This window comes from Aethalodelphis obliquidens, unplaced genomic scaffold (genome assembly GCF_003676395.1).
Source record: "Aethalodelphis obliquidens isolate GAN/ISIS:26980383/991018 unplaced genomic scaffold, ASM367639v1 scaffold23, whole genome shotgun sequence".
Taxonomy (NCBI): Eukaryota; Metazoa; Chordata; class Mammalia; order Artiodactyla; family Delphinidae; genus Aethalodelphis; species Aethalodelphis obliquidens.
Window position 1 is genome coordinate 9210861 of NW_020837967.1, and position 22414 is coordinate 9233274.

Below are 22414 nucleotides of genomic sequence, written 5' to 3' on the forward strand. Positions count from 1 at the left end.
TGTGATGTGTGTGTGTGGTGTGTGTGTGGTGTGTGTGTGGTGTGTGATGTGTGTGTGTGGTGTGTGTGTGGTGTGTGATGTGTGTGTGTGGTGTGTGTGGGGTGTGTGTGGGGTGTGTGTGGTGTGTGATATGTGTGTGTGGTGTGTGTGTGGTGTGCGTGTGTGTAGTGTGCGTGTTTTCTACAAGCTTACTCTCCGTGCTCTGGATGAACAGTTGATTTCAGCACTGAATCTATTAAAGAAATCTAGACAGATGAGGGTACAGAGGAACTCTGGGTTATTGGCATAGTAGTTTTTATGATAATATTTAATAACTTTGAGAATTACGGTCTGGACTGCCTTCTGTGCTGGTTAGAAATGACAGGGATTGATAATTCTGCATTTTTTATGTGTTCCATTTTTTGTGATTCTTAGTCATGGCTCTCTTAAAGATGCCCTTGGAGGACTTCAAGGGTATGGATCGCCTGACCCCACCCCTGGAAGGTCAGAGTCAGTAGATCTGAGTAGGATCCAGAATCTGTACTTTAACTCTCATTAATCTTGTGCCTCCTCCATCCCAGACTTTGCTTTAAGAAAAAACTGTACCAAACATCACTGGTTAGGCTGGGAAAATGGAGTTGTTACCTTGAATTGAACTTTTTATTAGTAATTCTGTGCTGTGGATGATTTAGTAGCTAACGGCAAAAGGTATAGTTTAGTATATTTTCATTTAAGTACACAAGAGAATGATTATAGAAGTTTAAGAACAACTGTGTTCTCTCTTCACATAACTTTAGAGCTTGATTTTGTTACATTGTGTGTATATGTACGTGTGTGTATATATGTGTGTGCACATGCATGAACGTGCACACACACCCACACACCCCAGGTAGAAGTGTGTAACACTTAAAATGAAGTCCTTTTTCTTCCTTCTCCCCCAGTCCCACCCCCAGGGATAAACATTGCAAGTTTTGGTGTGCATCTTTGGAGACATTGCTGTATGCGCACGTACAAGTGTATGTAACTTTGTCTTTACAGAAATAGACTCAAGCACACATGCTGTTCTGAGCTTGCTTCGTTCACTTGTGGTCTTAACGTTCTTCTGTGTCCGTATATTTAGACCTGTTTGTAGGGGTTACTTTGAGCCACCGAGGCAGGCAACCTCCTTTTCTTCAGATAAGCTGTGACATGAGCTTTTCAGGCACACAGTATACGTTGCTTGCTTATTAGAATAGCTCAGTAAATTGGATTGGGAGGATTAATAAGTATTTCATGTCAGACCATGGAAAACCCAGCATACTTCAGAGGAATTAATATTCCGTGTGCAGTGAGTTTTGCTCGTTTCTGCAGTTCCTATTACAATAGTGTATTGCCGTCTGAGCCAAAGGGACGTGCATGCAGGAGTGACTCCATCATAAAAAAAAGAAAATTGACTCAACCAGAGATAGGCAGCCGCTTGACTTTTCAGTCAGTTGGGATATTCTTGATGAGGTCGATTCCTTTTCATGGCAGGAGGTTATCCCCGTGTAAATTGTTGTGTTCCCTTTTGGTGATGCTAACTTGCTGTCTATTCTTTCATACAGGATCCAAACTACTGGATACAGGTGCATCGACTGGAGCATGGAGATGGAGGAATTCTCGATCTCGACGACATCCTCTGTGATGTGGCGGATGATAAAGACAGAGTGAGTTCAAGTCAGGAGAGCGGCTCTGAGTGCATTCTGTGAAGGCGGGGGAGGGCATGGGTGGGGGGAACACTTTTCTTCCTGTCTCAGACACATGTATTTTAAAGGACATTTGGGCCACTCATACTGGTATGTTTGTTTTATAATAAGTATCATGAATCTTCCCAGGGTATAATGATTTTCTTGATATCTGGGACATAATCCTAGGTTTTGAACTTTTAAAATTGCAGCGTTTTAAATGGAAATATCTTTAAGAGGTTTCCATGGCATCCCCCCCTTATTTTAACCAAATGTAACATCTTTCCCGACAACTCAGGCCTGTCATCATGCTCACTGTTTCCACGTGCGACATACAAGGTCTCTGTTCTGATCCCAGTGGCGGCCCATCCCAGCAGCTGGCGTGGCCCGGCTGCATCCCAGCATCCTCCCGGTGGGCTTGGCTTTCAGGAAGCTGCCCTTTCCTCTGTGGCTCCTCTTCGAGTGCTGTCACACTGCAGCAGCATCTTCACTGTTGGCTGTGATGGAGGCATCACTGGCCTGTATCCACCCTCCTATCTGTCCTCCTTGAGGGAGCGAGGCAGAGGAGTGACTCAGAACGTGTTAGGAGTCTGTGGCAGGATGTTGGGCTCTGGCACAGGAGTCAGTGGATTCTTGATTGCTAGAATCCAACTTGAGCAGGCCGTGGCCACACCCCCTCGTATCTGACCCGCTGTGAGATGCCGGGAGGGCAGGCGGCCACATCCTCACCTGTTCCTCGCGGCCTGTGATAGCGCAGGGTGGGCTAAACAGCGAGGTGACTGCATGGGGTGGAGGAAGGTAAATCGCCCAGAGCCCACTCCTCTTCCTCCCGGGAGCTCTCCAGCCGCTGGCCCCTTGCGTCCGGAGCTGTGGGCTGGGCGAGCGCGGCTGCTGTGCTTATTCACGCCTACGTTCCTGACGGTGTAGTGCCTGGCTCAGAACCGGCCGATGTCTTACGTGTTTTCTCGAAATCTTAAGGAAAAGGAAAAATTCCAGGGTACCAGGTATTGTGTAACGTCCCGGATGTTTGATTCACTAGCCCCTGCCGTAGTGGGGTTTGTTCCCTGCAGCTACCGTGGGCTGGGAGCACGTGGTGTCAAAAATGCAGAACTTTCCTGCCTGTCTGTGATTTGCTGCTGTTTCTCCTGGGGTCAGTTCTCCTTGTCAGGCTCTTCTGTGAGCCAGGAATAGGGTGGCTCTCAAATCCTTTTCCTGCAGTCCACATGAAGAGCATCCTCTAGAGACTTAAATTATAGTCATCTTATTGTGCAGCTCAGCTCCAGAGCTTAAACTAGAGAAATTTTTGAAGAGTTTAAACAGGTTGCCCTTTCCCAGCTGTAATGCTGGAAAGAGATGAGCTAATGTGTTGTATTGATCTTTTAATATTTTCTCTTCTCCCTTCCTCTTCCTTTTCTTTTTTTGGTTGTTTTTCTTCTATAAAATAATACAGCTTCTTATGAGGAAAAAGAAACATACAAAGAAGGAAATAGTCACCCGTGACCCCCTTGCTGCTTAAAGCTCATCACTGCCGTTATTTAGGTGGGCTTTGCATCCTGACGCTTTTTTCCTTCAGAGTCAGACACACACTATTTTCCTCTTAAATAAAAAGGATTGAGTAGTAGCCTGCTTTTTTGGAGTTGATTATAAATACGTTTCCACATCCATTAACCATAGCTATGCCGACATAGTTGCACAGTATTTTCTTTTAGGGATTTATGTGCTCTTTCATTCGTCCTGTTTTGGACTCTTGGATTTCTGTGGAGGAAGCTGAGTGGTCCTGGGTGTGTCTTCTGCACCCAGCAGCAGTGGTGAGCATTCCTGTTTCTACACCTGTTTCCTTCCTTCCTTCCTTCCTTCCTTCCTTCCTTCCTTCCTTCCTTCCTTCCTTCCTTCCTTCCTTTCTTTTTCTTTCAATTGAAGTGTGGTTGATTTACAACGTATCTTAGACTCAGGTGTACAGCAAAGTGATTCCGTTATATACATATACATATATTCTTTTTCAGATTCTTTTCCGTTACAGGTCATTACAGGATAATGAAACCTGTTTCCTTTCTGATCGAACACAAATGTGGTTTTCCCCCAGTTGGCGCCATCCTACTTTATTCTTCAGCCCACGTGGTATTAGCTCCGGGCAGGTTCATGGAGCACAAGTAACACTCCTCCCTGCACCCCCATCAGTGTTCACACTCCGAACGCAGTTCACATTTTGAGTAGGTAGAGTATTGAGATGTAGATGTTCAGCCATAGGATTTTAAAAAGAACTTTAAAACCATATTGGGACTTATTTTATGGCCTTTTTGGTGGGCATTTCATGTGTACTTGAAAATAACGTGGACTCTGCAGCTGTTGGATCTATAAAGGTCAACCAGGTTAAGGGGTTTGATGTTCTTGTTTAAATTTGGGGGCAGTTTGTTACTCAGCAACTGAAAATAATACACTCTTCTTTCAGCACAACCATTAGATCGCACCTAAAAACCAAAGATAAAGGAAACTGTAATCTGAAACAGCTGCATATTGAAATCATAGGGTAAACCAACCGTGTTTTAGATTTTATATTCTTATGTGAATTTGATGATAAATCTACATTTTCTGGAATCTCTTATTATATATCCTATGTAGGTTAAAAAAACCTTTTAACCTGAGAAAAAGGTTTTAAATATTAGTAAGGGAAATAAGTTTTCAGACAGTTTTACATCATGTAGATTAAATTCAGTTTTCACATAGAAAAACGGTAGAGAGTACAAGGTACTGCTGACTAAAGTAGTTTTTAAATCATTGTTTTATTTGTTCAGAAATATTTAAATATGTGTATGCGTATAATTAATTTAAATTTTTGAAGGAGCATCTTAAAGGACCCATGTTAAGTTGTAACTGTGAAAACATAAGGAATCCGGAATGCCAGCATCCAAACGCACCGGTGTTGTTGGATGCATTATTCAAAGTGAGGGACTGTGTGTAGTGAGTTGTGTGGCTCTTTTCCCTGGCTCTGAAATCTGATCCTGATTTAATCGCCCCGGAGTGTTTTCAGCTTTTCTTGGCAGTTTCTCTAGCTAAGGATCTTGACACCTGTTTTGGTTTTAGGTTAGAAAAACATTCTCCTAAACAATAAAATTCCTCTCTAAAAACATGTCCTGTTTTAGGACACCCCTCTGGGCACCTGAATTTTATTCCCCACCCCACCCCAGGGTGCTATTTCTGCTCACAAACTGTGAAAACAAGGCTTCAGTGGCCCTGCCTTCCTGTCAGTCTCTGTAATGGGGAAAACTCTCTCAGAGAATACAGATTTTGTACCTGGTCACTGAATTTATAAAATTATGAAAAAATATTTTTTAATACAGGGGAATGAGGATTAAGAGGCAGTAATTCACATGATCACGGAAGAAAATTGAAGTATCTGTTTAGCTGTAATTTTGCTCATTATCCTTTAGTCATTAGAGTTCAACGCACAGCACTGAGGAATTTTTCATTTAGTGCCTATACGATTCCAATTCCAGGGTTTACCCAGATGTATTCAAAATGGTGTGAGTGTGGGTCGTCTTGTGTTCTTGGAGTAGGTTTGATTTTCTGAGACATGGAATATCCTAGGTCTACTTCGGGCGTGAAGACGTGCCCTGTTTGTTCGTCCCTTCTGGACATTGCTGCTTCCAGGCAGGGTTGTCATGCTGCTCTGTTTACTCTTAGGATCTGATTCTCAGTCTTCTCATTGACATTCCGCCAAATTGTGAAAAGCTGAAGTGGATTTCACGCCATCCCCAGCACCGTTTACAACAGCCGTAATGCGAGCCTTCCTGAGTGCTGCGCTGCGTTCTTTCTGAATTTCTTCCTGGTTTGCTCTTCATTATTTATAATTTACTATCGGTGAGCCTCTCTCAGTTCTCTGTCCCTCCCGTCATTCCCTCTGTGAACTGCAGTAAACTTAGTACATAGATGACAGAGTAAAAATCCTGGGCATTCACTCACTTCTCCCTCCAGTCTGACCTTGGGTGGAAACAGGTTTCAGGGGGAAGTGACCAGCACTTAGAGTCGGCGGGGGGTGGGGGTGGGGAAGGGTGCTTTTGGCCGGGAGTGGGGGGGGATCAGCAAGAAGAGTGTCTTTTTCTCACTCACACCATTGTCTTCTCTTTTATGTCTTTGGTGCTGAAGGTGATTTAAGATGTGGCGTCAAGCATTTCCTCTGTCACACCGGGATATCATTTTGTTTTGACCTAGAATGATGTCATGTGTGTTCTGTTTTGGGGATGACCTTGGGAAATAATCTTCCACTATCGGTGTCTTGCTTTTTGTACGAAGGGTTGGATGGGATAGCAATGTAAATTCTTTGAAGAGTTTGTGTGTTTAGAGTGGGGTCCAGGCACCGTGAAGGGTTGTTGTGGAGACTGTTGATTGCTGCTTGTTGGAAAGGAGCCAGGATTCTCTGGGGGACAGTCTGGCCAGTGTGCTCACGTAGAAGAAAGTGGAGAAAAAGAAACTTTTAAAATGTATTAGGATTGTGGGCAAGCAACAATTTCTACATGTCCGTGAAAGCTAGCACAGAGGCATTTATGGAATAGACAAATCAAAGCTGCAATGTTGAACCAAAGCTGAGTGCCCCTCCCCCTGCTGGATAAAGGTTAGGTAGAGAATGTTTTCAAACCAGGGCGCCCGAATAATAATAATAATTTAAAAGATAGCACATATAATAATTTTCTTTGAAAAAAAGACTTTTAGTCTTTTTTTTCTTTCAGTATTTTTGATTAATGTAACCTGTTTACTGAGCACCTATTGTGTGCCAGGCATTGTGCTTAGTGCTGTGATACGTTGTTGAACGAAAGTAGCCATGTTTCCTGCTCTACTGGGGCTTATGATCTATTGTGAGAGTCAGAATTTCTGATAGATAATGATTCTGAGGAAAAGGAACGGTCCTGTGAAAGATGTGCCAAAGCTCAGCGTGAAGCAAGACTTGCCTTAAAAAAAAATGCGACCCAGCTGGAATCTGAAGGACAGCCAGGTGAGAATGAGGGGGTGTTAGGTGATCAGATTTACATGTGAGAAATATCCCCAGCTGAGTGCGTCAGAAATGAATGGGCAGGAGGCAGAGTGGACCCAGGGGGGCCAGTGTGTGGGTTTTGGGGGAGGTGGGAGACGGATATGAAGGAGAAGGTGGAGAGGTGGGGAGTAGGTAGATCTGAGGTGGCTTAATAGGTAAGTGTGACGGTGAGGTTATTCCCCAAGGTGGGGAGTGCGTGCTGGGGGGGTGACTTGGGACCCAGTGGGGAGATCAGGTTTTAGTCCTGATTTTAGTCAGCTGGGGTGCCTTGGAGGTGTCAGTTAGGCAGTTGGATATTTGGAACAGAAGCGCAGACAAATGTGTGAATCTGATATAAATTTGTTAAAAAATCAGATTAAAACAACATTCAAAATATGGTCTAATTTTAGTGCAAACAATTATGTACATTGGAAAGGGTTTAAGGGACCGACTGAAATAGTTATCTCTGAGGGTGGAGTAGGTGAAAAACTGGGGATTTTGTGACCTTCTGTTTTTTAATTTCTCCATAATTCTCCTTCTGCCTAATTCCAATATGAAGAGAGCATTAGGCAGTTCTAAATTGAGGTTAGAATATAAACATCTTTTTTTTTTTTTAACTTTAGTATGAATTGGCCTAGGGAAGGAATGATTTAAAGAGTTTGCTAACTTGGAATTGAAATAATTTGTATAAACAGACTTCATTTAACTAGATGCCTTGATTAATTTCCTCCTAAATGGATTTCTTTGAGTTAGGTTCTAAAGAAGAAAATATTTAAATTAAGTGCCAAGTAGAGCATTAAATGGCTAATTAATTAACTCAAAGGGATTATTTCCCAACATGTATTTCACGAGTACCGGTTCACCCCCAGCTCGTCAATTTGTGGGTGGGTGGGTCGGAGAGCACAGGGCCAGGTGTAGCACAGGTGGTGATGGGTGATGGGTGTTAGTGCAAGAGAACAGAAAAGGGGGCCCGGGCCCTGCACGGCCCCTTGGAAGCAGTAGGAGCTCTGGAGGTGGGGACTCTCTGTAGAGTCTTGGCTTGTCAGCCTTCCTGAGGGAGGCAGTGAGGACTTTGCTTGGCTGGAGCTGCCCGGTGAGTCAGGAGGAGTGGGGGACAGTTATCATGTTACCTGTAGGCCAGGGCTTGGTTCCCTGGTCTGCTGCACGTTGCTTTTCTGTTGCTCCGTCAGCAAGGCGCATCTTCTGTGGGGGGTCGGGGGCAGGAAGCCACACTGCCTGTGTCTGAATACTGGCCCCATGACTTCTTTACTTTATGAGCAAAGTATTTCATCTCTCTAACCTCAGTTTTCACATCCCTAAAGGGAGGTTAATGATTGTACCCACCTTACAAGGTCATATTAAGTTGAAGCCTGAGAATTTGTGTTAAAGTTTCAGCATTGTGCTTGGCAAAAATAGGACCCCAGGAAATGGTAATAACCGTCGTCATTGTTGGTCACCATTGCTACCACCATTCATTGAATTAGGTGAACTAGTCATTCTTTAAATACCAGTTTCTAATGGTTTAAAAACAAACATATAAGCCAGGCTCTCGTAGGTATTTGTTTTATAAAATGAATTTCTGTAGATATTCATTTTCATTTACTTATTTTATATCCCTGTCACTTTGAAGAGAGCTTGCTACGTAATAGGTGCTCAGTAACAGTTGAGGGAAGAAATATGTTATTTTCTGTACCTTTAGAATTTGAGGGTTCCTAGTATGCTATCAGTATGTATATTCTTTTCTGAAAAGAAGCAAAGATCCCAGTTTTGATTTTTAGTATTTAGGAGCCAACAAGGACTGTATCATTAAAAACCAAAACAAACCGAACCAAAAGTCTTGGAATCAAAAGCAAAGGCAACAAAAGCAAAACTAAACAAGTGGGAATGCATCAAATTAAAAAGCTTCTGCTCAGCAAAGGAAACTACCAATAATAGGAAAAGGCAACCTACAGAATGGGAGAAAATACTTGGAAACCATATATGTGATAAGGGGTAATGTCCGAAATATGTAAAGAACTCAGAAAACCAATCAGATCAAATAATGGACTGAGGAACTGAATAGACGTTTTTCCGAAGAAGACATAGAAAATGACCAACAGGTACTATCAGGGAAACACAACTCAAACCCACAGTATCGCCTCACACCTGTTAGAATGGCTGTTATCAGAAGACAGGAGACGACAAGTGTTGGCGGGGATGCGGAGGAAAGGGAGGCCGTGTGCACTGTTGGTGGAAATGTAAATTGGTGCAGCCGCTATGGAAAACAGTATGTAAGTTTTTCAAAAAAGTCAAAACTAAAACTACCAGAGGATCCAGCAATTCCTCCTCTGAGTATTTAGCCAAAGAAAATGAAAACATTGTCTTGAAAAAATATCTGCTCTCCCTTGTTCATTGAAGTATTAGTCACAATTGCCAAGATATGGAAACAACCCAAGCGTCCATCCACAGATGAATGGATAAAGACACACACACACACACACACACACACACAGACACACACACACAGACACACACAGAGGACTATTATTCAGCCATAGGAAGACCAAAATCCTGTCATTTGTGACAACATAGATGGACCTTAGGGAATTTATGCTAAGTGAAATAAGCCAGAGAAAAAGAAATATGTATTGTATGATCTCATTTATATGTGAAATCTAAAAAGGCCAAAGCCGTAGAAACAGAGATTATAATGATGGTGGTTACCAGGGGCCGAAACGTGGGAGGAAAGGGGTGATGTTGGTTGAAGGGTGCACATTTAAGATGAATAAGTTCTGGGGGGGGTAATGAACAGCATAGTGATTAGAGTTAGTAATACTGTATTCCATGCTTTAAAGTTGCTAAGAGAGTAGATTTTCAATGTTCTCACCACAGAAAAGGTATGGTAATTATGTGACATAATACAGGTGTTAGCTAATACTAAGGTTGTAATCATTTTGCAGTGTAATAAGTGCATCAAGTCAACACTTTGTACACCTTAAACTTACACAGTGTTACATCTCAGTTAAAATTGGGGGGCAGGGGGAAGGAGGGCCTTGTTTACAGTTTTAAAATACTTGGCCAACACTGACAGTTCTCCAGAAAAACAGCACATCTCAAAACAAGTGCTCCGGAATAAATGCTGTGAAAAGCTGTTTGTTTTATAATAACTTCCAACTTTTAAAATGTTTAGCCTAGGTTTTCTTTTCTCTCCTATCTAGAGTGAAATGTGTACAGTTCAGCTTTTCATGTATATAATAAACTGTTATCATCACAGAAAGGAAAAGAAGGAGGAAGGTAGATGACTGTTGGTTTCTTCCTTATTAATATTTTCTGAATAATTGGAGAAGTAATTATAAATGATAAACAAGATCATCCCATTCATTCATTCATACAGTTATTCATGTATAATCATGTAGAAAGTAGCAGATTTTTTTTCCTCCTGGATTGTATAGTAAAAGAGGAGGAAAATAGGAAGAGCCTGGACCCTTTGATCTCTTATAATTCCAAAATAAGTCAACTAATAAAACTGAAGCCTCATGTGCTATACACTGTAGCAGGATATGGCTGTAACTTTGTATCAGCCCTGAGAGTTGGATAGATGGTAGTGTCCTTGGTTTGAGAAGAGGGAGAACCAAATATACTTCCTGAATCTGCAGATCTCTTTCGCTTCTTTGGGCGATTGACTGGTCCCAGATAACAAACATTTTTATCGTTGGTTGGGGTTGGAGAAGGAGACTAGTTTAGCTAGTAAAAATATATTGATTTTAACGACTGTCTTTAATTTTGTTAGATTACTTATATGTAATCTTCTTTATGGGTGTTTGTTAAAATGCCGGGAGGTTATTGCCATGTATAATTGTATCACAGTTATTGATTATTATCACAGTTATGGATGCCTCATGTTCATGTATCAGACTAAAATTACAGCATCTGTTTGAGCAACGGTTAAGCAGATCTTACAGATTGACTCATTCCTTCATTCATTTCATCTTTCTGACATTCATTCAACAAACGCTTTTCAGTCTCTAATATACTGGAGAAACAGCTGGAGGTGCTGAGGGAATATCGTGTGTGTGTGTGTGTGGGGGTGTCTTCTTATCTCACAGACCTCTCCTTGCAGTGAGGAAAAGAGACTCCAAAGGCAGTGAGTCTGGGCAAGGACAGCTCTCAAGAGGAGACAGGAGGGCTGATTTCAGTGGCTGAGAAGGAGCCAGATCTGGGAACAGCTGGAGGCAGAGAGCGCAGCACGTACAGCAACCTGACATGGAAAAAAGGGTCCTGGATCTTAAGCGAATGAGTGTGGCATGGATGCAGCAGGCAGCTGGGAGAGGGGAAATGGTGGGGTTGGAAGAGGAAGGGGGGTATTAAGGACTATATTAAGCAATTTGAGATTTGCTCCTAAATGTAATAAAAAGCCCTTAAACTGTCAGACTGAGAAGTGATAGAATTAGAGGTGTATCTTAGAAGGTTGCTTTGGGAAGAATGCATTGTAGATGTGAGCAATGAGGGCAAAGAAAGTAGAGTGAGAGTCTTAACTGGAGCTAGGTGGGGGGTACTTTGGATGTCCATTTCATTTAAATGCAAGATATCAGGGTTGGAGACAGTCAAGTCTCTTTCCTATTGAGACATTTAACTGATTTTGCAATGCCTTTGAGACATCCAAGCAGAGATGTTAAGTAGGTCATTGGACATATAGTTCTGAAGCTCAAGGGAAAGATCGGAGTTGGAGGTATGAATTTGGAAATGACAACTATATAGAATAGATGGTATTTAAAGGCACGTGACAAATAGCGTTTCCACGTGGCAAAAATTCGCAATCATTCTAATCTAGTCATTCTAACCAGTCTTTATTGGTTCCTCCAAGGGTGCACACCTCAGCTTAATACTTGCCTTCACTGTGATGGAAAATCCTAATAACATTTTAATTAGGAAATTAGTATTAAAATGTGGAAAAGGAACTCAAGTTCTTCTGAGTCAAAACATTTGAATGAGAGTAACATGAAATTTAGATTTTGAGGAAAACAACTGAGTATAAAAGGCTATAAAGAGACAGCTCAGGGAGATGACTCCTCAGACATGAGGCAGTGGTAGTATTATTTCTAAGACACGCGCAGAAAATCCCACTCAGAAAGCCTTGAGAAATTTGTGAGTGCTGTAAACATTTGATCTTAGATGGCAAGCACCTGACTGCCACCTGGGAGAGAGCTTATTTAATATAATAAAGGTACATAGTATAAAGTCAGAAACTCACCTGGAATAGGGGAATCCTAGAATCTGTGTCCTGTATTTCAGAATTCTGATAAGTCCCTGCACTGGAATGCCTAATAGATTGCTTAATTTCTTATAAAATATTAAGCAACACTTCTTTTTAAGGGGACAGTCAAATGGTGACTGTCCTCAGGCATTTTGTTATTAGCAATAGTGTGTAGTGTCAGCAGAGATTTCTCAGTACTAGGAACTTGAGACTGAAACCTAGCTGCAGTCACATTATTATTATTATTTTTAATAACTGCATCAGGGCTTCCCTAGTGGTGCAGTGGTTGAGAGTCCGCCTGCCGATGCAGGGGACACAGGTTCGTGCCCTGGTCCGGGAAGATCCCACATGCCGCGGAGTGGCTGGGTCCGTGAGCCATGGCCGCGGAGCCTGCGCGTCCGGAGCCTGTGCTCCGCAACGGGAGAGGCCCGCGTACCGCAAAAAAAACCCCCCAAAAAACCAGCATCATTTTCTTTAATTTGGCTCAGACATATTTATTGAGCACCTGTTCCATTCCAGGCAGAACTTGAGATGCTGAAGGGAATAGGAAATGCTTGCCTTTGGGGATCCATCATAAAACAGGAAGATGAAAATGCTAACAAAATATTTTTCATCTAAAACACTTTTGTTCCACATTCTAGAATTTGGTTATCTCTTTCATCTCTCTTTTTTTTCTTAGTCTAATTTAAAGTAATTCCAAGTACTTTTAAAATAAGAAATGGTCCATAGGTAGGTGGGAATATTCAGGCTGGATAAGTTAGGAGGTATGTTCAGCGTCCAGACCAGAAATGCTTCTAATCCCTGGCAGTCTAGTGGTTAAGAGTTGGTGCTTTCACTGCTAAGGGTCCAGGTTCGTTCCATGATCGGGGAACTAAGATCCCACAAGCTGAGCGGCACAGGCAAAAAGAAAAAAATAAGACTTTCCCTCCCCCCGGAAGGCAGTCTTGAATACTTGAATGAAGATAATTCTGCCTTCAACTGACGTAGCAGATGACTACTTTGTTTAACGTTGTCCCTTTTAAAATTCCCTTACTCGTACGATTTATCAGCTAGATATTCTGGTATAGGCTAATCTTCGGTTATGTAGTTTTTTCAGTTATTTAGTTTGTTGGTGTATGTTTTTAAAAATTATACTGGTGTGCCACTTGTTACAAAAATAAACTCTTAGGATTATGAGCTAAATTTAAAAATATTACCTTGACTGTACTTCCTTTCAGTCCTTGAGTTAGGCCGTGTGGGTCCCAAAGCCCTGAGTTTTGTGGGGCTCTCATGTTAATAGTATCATGAATATTAATTGTGTTGTGAACATTTGTAGTATTCAGTACTTACTAGAAACTGAGTTCTCTGATTTCTCATCTGCCTTATTTTCCTGTCCCTCCTCGCACTCAGCATCATTCAGTTAGACCTGAGATAAACTGAATGTTCAGTGCTCTTGCTGCCTTCAGAAGGGACACAAAACACCCTCCTCTCCTTTCTGGGACAGAGGATGGGTGTTCCAGACTGCTATTTCATTTTTCTTGTGAATATTTTGTCCTATACTTTTCTGAGTAAAAGTATTTGAGCATGAGATCACTCCACTTCTTATTCACTGGAAGAAGAGAATGTTCAAGGAGTTTAGAAAATAGTCCTGCTAAGTAAGAGGGCTTCTGCTTTGAAGTAGGGGTTGGGACTCCATCCTGTCCTAGAGCTGGCTGTCTGTTTTGGCAAGGAATGAGTTAAAGAGACTTCTTTGAACCTGCTGTGTTTACTCACATCCTGCTAACTCCAAGGTGTGTTGCTACATGCTGTGTCACTCCTGACAACTACTCCTGGCCTGTTTAACTGGTGAAGGGTGTTTTCACTTGATGCAGTGGAAGCTGTGTCTTTGGTCTCCCTGCTGTATCCAAAGTTCTTGCTTCCATGGAGGGTTACTTATATGGAGAGGGTTCTGTCCTATATTTCCCACCTGTTTGCAGTTTGTTGCCCTTTCTAGAGGACTGAGCAAAACACAGGCTGTGTATCTGGGTTTGGGGGACTGTTTATCTGGGGATCATTTTTTTCTGTAGTTAGTTTTGGAACCTGAGTCACTGTGGATTTTGCCTTCCTAATGGGTTGAGATGGCAGACAGATTGACAGGGAAACCCACCAAGAAGTATTATTCCTTTTCTGGAACCTCTCGGAAAGATTCAGTGAAGGCACTGAGGTTTTCAAGGTCATTGAACCTCAAAAGAGTCACTGCAGAAATCAGCAAAAGGCAGGTTGGTACATAGATTTCTTATCCCTCTAAATTTTCTTCGGAGTTGAAAGTAGTTGCAACTTTTGGAAAAAGTTTCTTGATTAATTTGAACATTCCTTTATAGTTTCAAAAACATTGACATTTTCTGCACCATCAGTGGGTTTGTGAATGTTTATTATTTATTTGTGTGTATGTTTGTTTATTTTTTACGTGGGTTTAAATTACTCACTGTCACAACACAAGGTCGTAATGTTATCGGAAGATTCTGATTCCTAATACGAACTCTTCTCCTAAAACATTGTTTTAATGAGGACCCTCATGCTACCCAAACATCTCACTGGAAGGATTAGTTGACTTTTGTACATAAACAAAATATTAGAATAAAAGCAAATTAGTGTTTATATAATTTCATAGGAATATTGTTCCATAGGACTATGTGGAATTAAACTAATTTTTTCCTAAAAAATAGTTGGAGGCTATCACGTGGAAATATAAATGATAGGAAGCAATTCTGGCTGTGTGCTTTGTTGTTGTTTTGTTTTACTATCTATTTGTTGAATATGTAACTTGAGGCTGTTCAAATAATACATAGCACATTTTGTTTTAAATAGCTGTTAGAATTGAAAAGATTCCTCCTTGATATTAATATTTTTGGAGGTCTTTTTCTGTTACTAAACAACAATAATAATTGGTAAAAAGTCAACTAACATCTCACATAGAATGTGATTTTTTTTTTCCTTTCATTTATTTTTGGACAAGTGCCATGGCTTTTGTGTGCCCCCCAGTGGCCTTTTGGTAGAATGGTTATTTTTGAGCTCCGTTGACAAGTAGTCAGGATATCCAAACCACTGCTAGGGGAAGGACTGTGCTTTTGACATTACAGAGAAGTGCTTCAGAACGACTTCCTCCGTATGATTCAAATTCAGCTCAAATACGTGATATTTATCTGTCTAGTTTCTGAAGGATGTGTGTTTTGGAACATCTCTCAATGGTATATAGACGTGGACAGTGAGGGGCTTCCCTGGTGGTGCAGTGGTTAAGAATCCGCCTGCCAATGCAGGGGACACGGGTTCGAGCCCTGGTCCGGGAAGATCCCACATGCCGCAGAGCAAGTAAGCCTGTGCTACACAACTACTGAGCCTGTGTGCCTAGAGCCCATGCTCCACAACAAGAGAAGTCGTTGCAATGAGAAGCCCGCACACCGCAAGGATCAGTAGCCCCCACTCGCCACAACTAGAGAAAGCCTGCGCGCAGCAGTGAAGACCCAACACAGCCAAAAATAAAAATAAATAAATTAATTTTAAAAAAAAAGAAGTGGACACTGAAAACTCATATGTATCATCAGTTCTATACTTATTTTGGTGCTCACATGTCTGCTAAATCTTGAGTCATTTTAATTTCCTCTTTTTTTGTTTTTCCCCTTGCGGTAAGCGGGCTCTCACTGCTGTGGCCTCTCCCGTTGCGGCCTCTCCCGTTGCGGAGCACAGGCTCCGGACGCGCAGGCTCAGTGGCCATGGCTCACGGGCCCAGCCGCTCCGCGGTATGTGGGATCCTCCCGGACCGGGACACGAACCCGTGTCCCTTGCATCTGCAGGCGGACTCTCCACCACTGCACCACCAGGGAAGCCCTAATTTCCTCTTTTTCCCCTTCTCTTCCTTGTTGTCATGGAGAGCATTGACATATCAGAAACAAGTCAAGTCTGAGACATTCCAAATCACTCACCTTTTTCCTCCAGCAGAAATCACAACCCTAACAGATGTTTGTTGGTTAGGAATTCTCAACAGTCGTGATTTTTTTTCAGTGTGACAGTTGTTTATGTGCAGATCAGTGTAATTTGAGTTGAGGACACAGATTAAAACCTGTTTCTAAGAAGTTAAACCTTCTATGTAGAGTATACAGAAAATAATACCAGAAATGAATGAGGAAATTAAGGGCACTGATTCAGTTGGCAGAATCTTTTCTCTTCCGCCTTGAAGAAGCATCAGGTTGAAAACTCTGCTTGAACTTGAGCGCGGGGGGCCTGCATGCTGGAATTCCCTGCTTGAGAATTTCATTGTGAGTGCCCTGTCTTGTCATTAAGGATTCCATAGCATTGTTTATAGAAGTAGGGTGTTCACCTTGAGTTCTCTGCCGAAGTCCAGTTTGTCTAAATTCTGCTGAGCGTTTCAAACTTCCTGCCTGAAATGATTTCTAATTGCTTGTAGTTCCAGGGGTGGTAATAATAGTGATGGCGTTCTGCTCTCATGACATGCTTTTAAGTGATTACATTCCAAGCTGTTGGGTAGGATGAGATAACTTTTCATGTTAAAGATGAGACGTGGTCTTGTGGAGGGTGCATGGGGACATTGGCTGTGTCGGTGAAGAGCGGTTAGGTTCGTGCTCAGAGTTCCTGGGTCATTACGTATGTGGCAGTGGGTGACACTCATGACAAAGGAAGACATGGTTTTTTTCTCCCTCAAGGAAGACGTGTCCCCTCCTCAGAGCCTTGTTTCTCTGATAGAGGCCAGCGTGTGACATTTAAGCAACCATATAATTTCAGCTTCGTGCATTGTTTTGCTTGAGGAAAGGTTGCCATAGAAAATAGGGTTCAAAATCAGGGCTTGTATACTTTTGTGGGCCGAGGGTTAGTGGTTAAGACAGGAGTATGATGATACCTCTGAGAGTTGTCAAGAGAGTTAAGATCATGTGTTAAGTGGAAAAAAACTAAGAGAAGCAGAAATGTCATGTCTCGGACAGTTTGCTGGGGCTCACAAGACAAAGCATTCAGTTTAGAGCGTGTGAGGCTGAAAAATCTGGCTCAGCCAAAACACAACCATTGTGGAGTAAATGGCTGGAATTCATGCCTCAGGACGTGCGCGTGGTCCAGTGTGTGGATTTCAGTCATTTACTACAAAACTATCATTGTGATCATTTGTCTGTATGTCTCTGTCTCTATGCTGACTTTCTACATCTTGATCATATAGAAAATCACAATCTAGACATGGAAGTTAGCAGAATGACACATTCTGACAAGGTTGCTTAACGGTAGAAGAACAATGAAGCTAACTCAGAAAGTTAGATGGCTTTTTAATTCAACAAAAAGAAACCCTAGGAACTGTAAGTTATACAGACGTACATTTCATCTTGTTACAGAGCCTTCCTTTTTAAGTAGAAGACACAGAACACAAAAGAAAGCTGCTTTGGTCTTCTAGGACCTAAAGATAATTATTTTGAACCCCTTTGTTAATTATCCTCAGGTACAAAGCAAAGGAAATTGGGTGGATTTTGTATTCAAATACACTAGAAATTTGTAGTATCCATCGTGTGTGTGTGTGTGTGTGTGTGTGTGTGTGTGTGTGTGTGTGTGTGTAGAGATAACATGCTAAGGCTTTTTGTCTCATGCTTTTCCGTGTTCTATTAAGAGCAACATGTAGAAGGATCACAGTTGATCGAAGTGTAACTCTGTGTGCTCAAAGTTGTATTTTTTTTTTTTTACATCTTTATTGGAGTATAATTGCTTTACAATGGTGTGTTAGTTTCTGCTTTATAGCAAAGTGAATCAGTTATACATATACATCAAAGTTGTAATTTTATACCAGTCATTCTTTCCACTATAGACTCCTCGTCAGTGAGAGATTGCAGTTCTGTCCAAAATAATTCAAAGTACAACACTGTTTATCATAAAATGCTAAAACATACATTCTTCTTAAGTGCTTTTTAGAAAAGTGTCAATACTTTAAGAATATGTAACAAGTTAGGAATATGTAAGTTCTATTTCATAAAATGTAACCACCTTTTTTTTTTTTTTTTAAAGAGAGAATGACTTAGAAAGTAGAATGTATATGTGTGGATAAGTTGGAAGAGTGTTTTGTTTCTTTGTTACCAGAATAGTTTCCTAATCATAGCAGAAAAGATAGTGCTGCTAACTGATGTTACCCAGACGGGAAGAAGTGTGTTCTTCATAAGTTTTGTGACATTGCTTTGCTGTGTCCATATTACGTCATCAAGTTAGATTCCCCCTTACTCCTGCGTTGCAGAAGTTGTACATTCTTGCTTTTTTTCACATCCTCAATCAATAAGAAGCTCCTAAACTTAAATACAATTTATATTTTCAAGAATAGCTTATGTATATATTTAATGTTACGTTTAGCTTAATAATAGCTATGTAATTGGGTGAAAATGTGCATATTGTAGTACTCCAAGTATTAGTTTAAAAGATACAAACCTTTAGTATTTGCTACCCTCAAATTATTCTAGGGCAAATAAATTTTCTTCCAAAAACACGCTGTCCCCAGATGGAGCTATTTCTGATTCGGATTGAATCAAGGCCTCTTTAGTTATTTTTAGGAAAATTTGTGCTGAGAATTAGGCATTAATTGTACTCCTTAGCTCTCCTTTGACATTTCTTGATTAGGTGGTTTCGTCTGAAACGGCAGCCAAGTTAAAGTAGGCTGAGATAATTTTGAATTTAAGAATAGATGAATCCAGAGCTTTTAATACTTAAATGTCAAAGAGAAGTGAAATGCGTGTAGGTGACCATGATGAACTTTATCATCCTTGAGGTGAGCAAAAAAAGACTGTTGAACACCGTGTTTTAGAAAGCATCAAGCAGGGCCTAGGTCTTTAACTTTACCCTTTTTTAAAAAAAATTCTTTTCTTAAAAAATTAATTAATTAATTAATTAGGCTGTGCTGGGTCTTAGTTGTGGCATGTGGTATCTAGTTTCCTTACCAGGGATCGAACCTGGGCCCCCTGCAGTGGGAGCTCAGAGTCCTAGTCACTGGACCACCAGGGAAGTTCCTAACTTGACTCTTAGTCTACACCCCTTACTGTAGAAAGCATCTCACCATGTCATAATGCCAGCCAAAACAGGCCTTGGCGACCAAGAGTCAGAAGGGCCAGCATGAAACGTAGCTCATAATGAATACAAAATTTAGGCCATGTAGTTGGAGGATTCATAATGTTCTTTCGAAAGGCAGCACAGCTCTTTTATCGGAGGGTCTTCAAACAGGGTGGAAACAAAGCAGCCCATCAGTGGGGTGTATATGATTTATGTTATGAACTGGTGGTTATGCATGTTCCGGAGGAGAAACCATCTCTGTCGGTTGAGAAAGGATGGTTGTTCCTGCCATGTGGGACGTGCAGTTGCCTGGTTAGAGTGACTGGGTGCTCGGCTGGTGGTAAATTCCTTGTCTGCCTTTTTGGGCTGTGAACTAAATGCACTGTAACTTATGTTAATTTGTGCTTTAAAAGTCTTCAATTTGGTACTTGATCATAAGGCTGGGTGAGAAAGATGAAGAAATGTACATAAATAGCAGTGTTCCTGGGGAAAGGGAGAGCAGTTAACCTTTCGAATCAGTCATATGTAAATAAACCTAGGCTTTTTTTCAGTGATGTATCTATTTTCAAGTTGTATCTTTAAAACCACAAAATGTGTTGTTTTCGAAATTCGTGACCTGCTTCTCTGTCCCTTAGGAACTCTGCTCCTGAGTTCTTACAGCGCTTAGAGCCTGTGCGGCTCTGCTTTGTAACAGTTGGAACGATTGACATTCACTTTCAAAGAATCGGTTCTCTTTGATTTGGAAACATATAATCATTTTGGCAAGCATTTTTCCCTTTTCAGTTTCTCCTAACCCTGATGTTTCAGTGTCTCTTGCGGCATTATATGGTAACATTGGCCCTTAGTGTTTAAATTTGCCTTGAATTTAATTTTCATATGGAGTTTGAAATACATATAACTATGATGCATATAGTAAAAAAATTTTTTTAATGTTTTTTATCACTATGATCTAAATAACAACCAAGCAAACTTTTAAGTTTTTTTTTTTTTGAATTGTTTGAACCTAGTGGAGGAGATAAATACATTACCTGAGGAAGTTGCTTTGAAACTCATTCTCTTTTAAAATTTGACTTGCATGCATTGCTTTATATTTATTTTTCCATACTGAAATTGGCATTTTTATACAACTCGAATATCTGTTGATACATTTGAGTTTCCTGAGTCAAAGCTATTTCTTAAGTGCAGAAAGCAGTGGCTTGCCTTTATCATACATCTTACTCTTTGATTGGAGCCGTGCCTGACAGAAATATGGTATACAGAACAAACCCAGGGGCACCTGTCTGATGCTGTGTGTAATGCAGGCCGACTGCTTATTTCTTTTGATTTGAAGACTGTAATTCCTACAGAGGTCTCAGCTTCTGAAAGATTGGCCGCTGGCAGGTGTCCTCCATCGTCTGACCTTGGTCAGTGGCTCTGGATTCACTGTGGTCTCAGTTTTGTAGACTTGAATGGCTGCCCACGTATTGTTAAAGAAACCAGTTGAAAAAAAGAGACAGAAATGCATTTCTGTGCTTTTTGTGAGGCTCACTTACATAAAACTTCAGGTTCTAATGATGTCAGCGCCTTTCCTGCATTTGGCTGTCTCTTAAAAACAGAGTTGAAAGTGTACATAAAGCAAACAACAAACAAAATTCCTCTCGGATCAAGTGTTGTGGGATTGTACTTGCAGAATTTTTATAGCTTGATTGGACTTTAGATGTCATTTAACCTCGGGATTCTTTTTTTTTTTAAATTTTTTTAAAATTTATTTTTGGTTGCGTTGGGTCTTTGTTACTCTGCGCGAGCATTCTCTAGTTGTGGTGAGCGGGGTTTACTCTTCATTGCAGTGCATGGGCTTCTCACTGCGGTGGCTTCTCTTGTTGCGGAGCACGGGCTCTAGGTGTGTGGGCTTCAGTAGTTGTGCCATGTGAGCTCAGTAGTTGTGGCTCATGGGCTCTAGAGCACAAGGCTCAGTAGTTGTGGTGTGCGGGCTCAGTTGCTCCACGGCATATGGGATCCTCCCAGACCAGGGGTCGAACCTGTGTCCCCTGCATTGGCAGGTGGACTCCCAACCACTGTGCCACCAGGGAAGTCCCTAACCTCGGGATTCTTCACCATGGGTCAAGCCAGGTGTTGTAGATGCTTAGAGACACTCTCAAGCGTGCTTGTGGGGGCCAGTTGGGGCCTCTCCCCCCCACCCCCCACAACAACCTCAAGTGAGTCTGGCCTAAACCACTGAACACTGACAGGTGAAGAAACAGCTCTGGAGAAGTTAAGGGACTTATGGAAGATAATAGAACTATGTAGCTGAAGATTTGAGAATAGAACTCAATGGCAATGAGCATAGGACACGTGCTCATCATAGGAAGAAACAAGAGCGTGAGGCTCCGGGCCCTGTGAGTGACAGCTGAGCCAGCACGCTGTTGTTGTTGGTTGGTGTTGTGTTGCCTGGTGTTGTGTTGCCTGGTGTTGTGGTGTTGGCTGGTGTCGGCCTTCACGCAGGTGCCCCTGTGTTCTGAGGCTGGTGAAGGAGCGTCTACAGCTGTGTAGGTGTGACCTCCGGTGGAGATAGGAGCCTGGCTACTAACGTCCCCTCAGATTCCCACACCAGAGATTTTTATCTGCAGTAACAGCACAGGTAAGCTCCTTTCTTTCGGATCAAGATGTAAAAGTCAAGATCAAAATATCTAACCGAGTTACTAAGTAAGACTCTCTTAGTTCTTTTAACACAAAGTATGACCTTGTTAACAAAGTTATCTAACTTTGGATAGCTTTTCAGTATCAATCTGAGGAGGGTACATAAGTCGCTTTGTCATATGGTTTATATATTTATTCTTCATCATAGAATTTTAGGATTTTCCATCATAGGTTTGAAAGGCAAATTTTTAATAAATAACTTTGGAATAAGTTTTTCTGTCTGTATTGAAAACCATCTGAGGAGTCCAGATATCTTAGGTAAAATATTTATTTTTGGCTTTGCAGCTTGTGGGATCTTAGTTCCCCAACCAGGGACTGAACCCGGGCCCTTGGAAGTGAAAGCGTGGAGTCCCAGCCACTGGACTGCCAGGGAATTCCCTAAAATTTTTTTTTTAATCACCTTTCTTTTTTCCTTGGTTAACAGGATTTTTTTCCCCTTTACCAGTTTTTTTTTTTTTTTTGGTTTGCGGGCCTCTCACTGTTGTGGCCTCTCCCGTTGCGGAGCACAGGCTCTGGACGCGCAGGCTCAGCGGCCATGGCTCACGGGCCCAGCCGCTCTGCGGCATGTGGGATCTTCCCGGACTGGGGCACGAACCTGTGTCCACTGCATCGGCAGGCGGACTCTCAACCACTGCGCCACCAGGGAAGCCCATACCAGTTTTTGTTTTCAATTTTTGAATTTTATTTTATTCTTTTATACAGCAGGTTTTTATTAGTTATCCATTTTATACATATTAGTATATATATGTCAATCCCAATCTCGCAATTCATCGCACCACCCCC

At 41.6% G+C, this 22414-nt stretch overlaps 1 protein-coding gene across 21 annotated transcripts in view; it reads left to right on the forward strand.

The window, feature by feature from the left end:
* The window catches only part of PARD3 (par-3 family cell polarity regulator), a 673340-nt gene that overhangs the window by 111035 nt on the left and 539891 nt on the right, over positions 1 to 22414 (forward strand). For all 21 annotated transcript variants that reach the window (XM_027121740.1, XM_027121747.1, XM_027121741.1 and 18 more), the window contains exon 2: positions 1563 to 1664. In XM_027121740.1, the coding sequence (XP_026977541.1) occupies positions 1563 to 1664 (102 nt within the window). The remainder of the gene's footprint in view (positions 1 to 1562; positions 1665 to 22414) is intronic.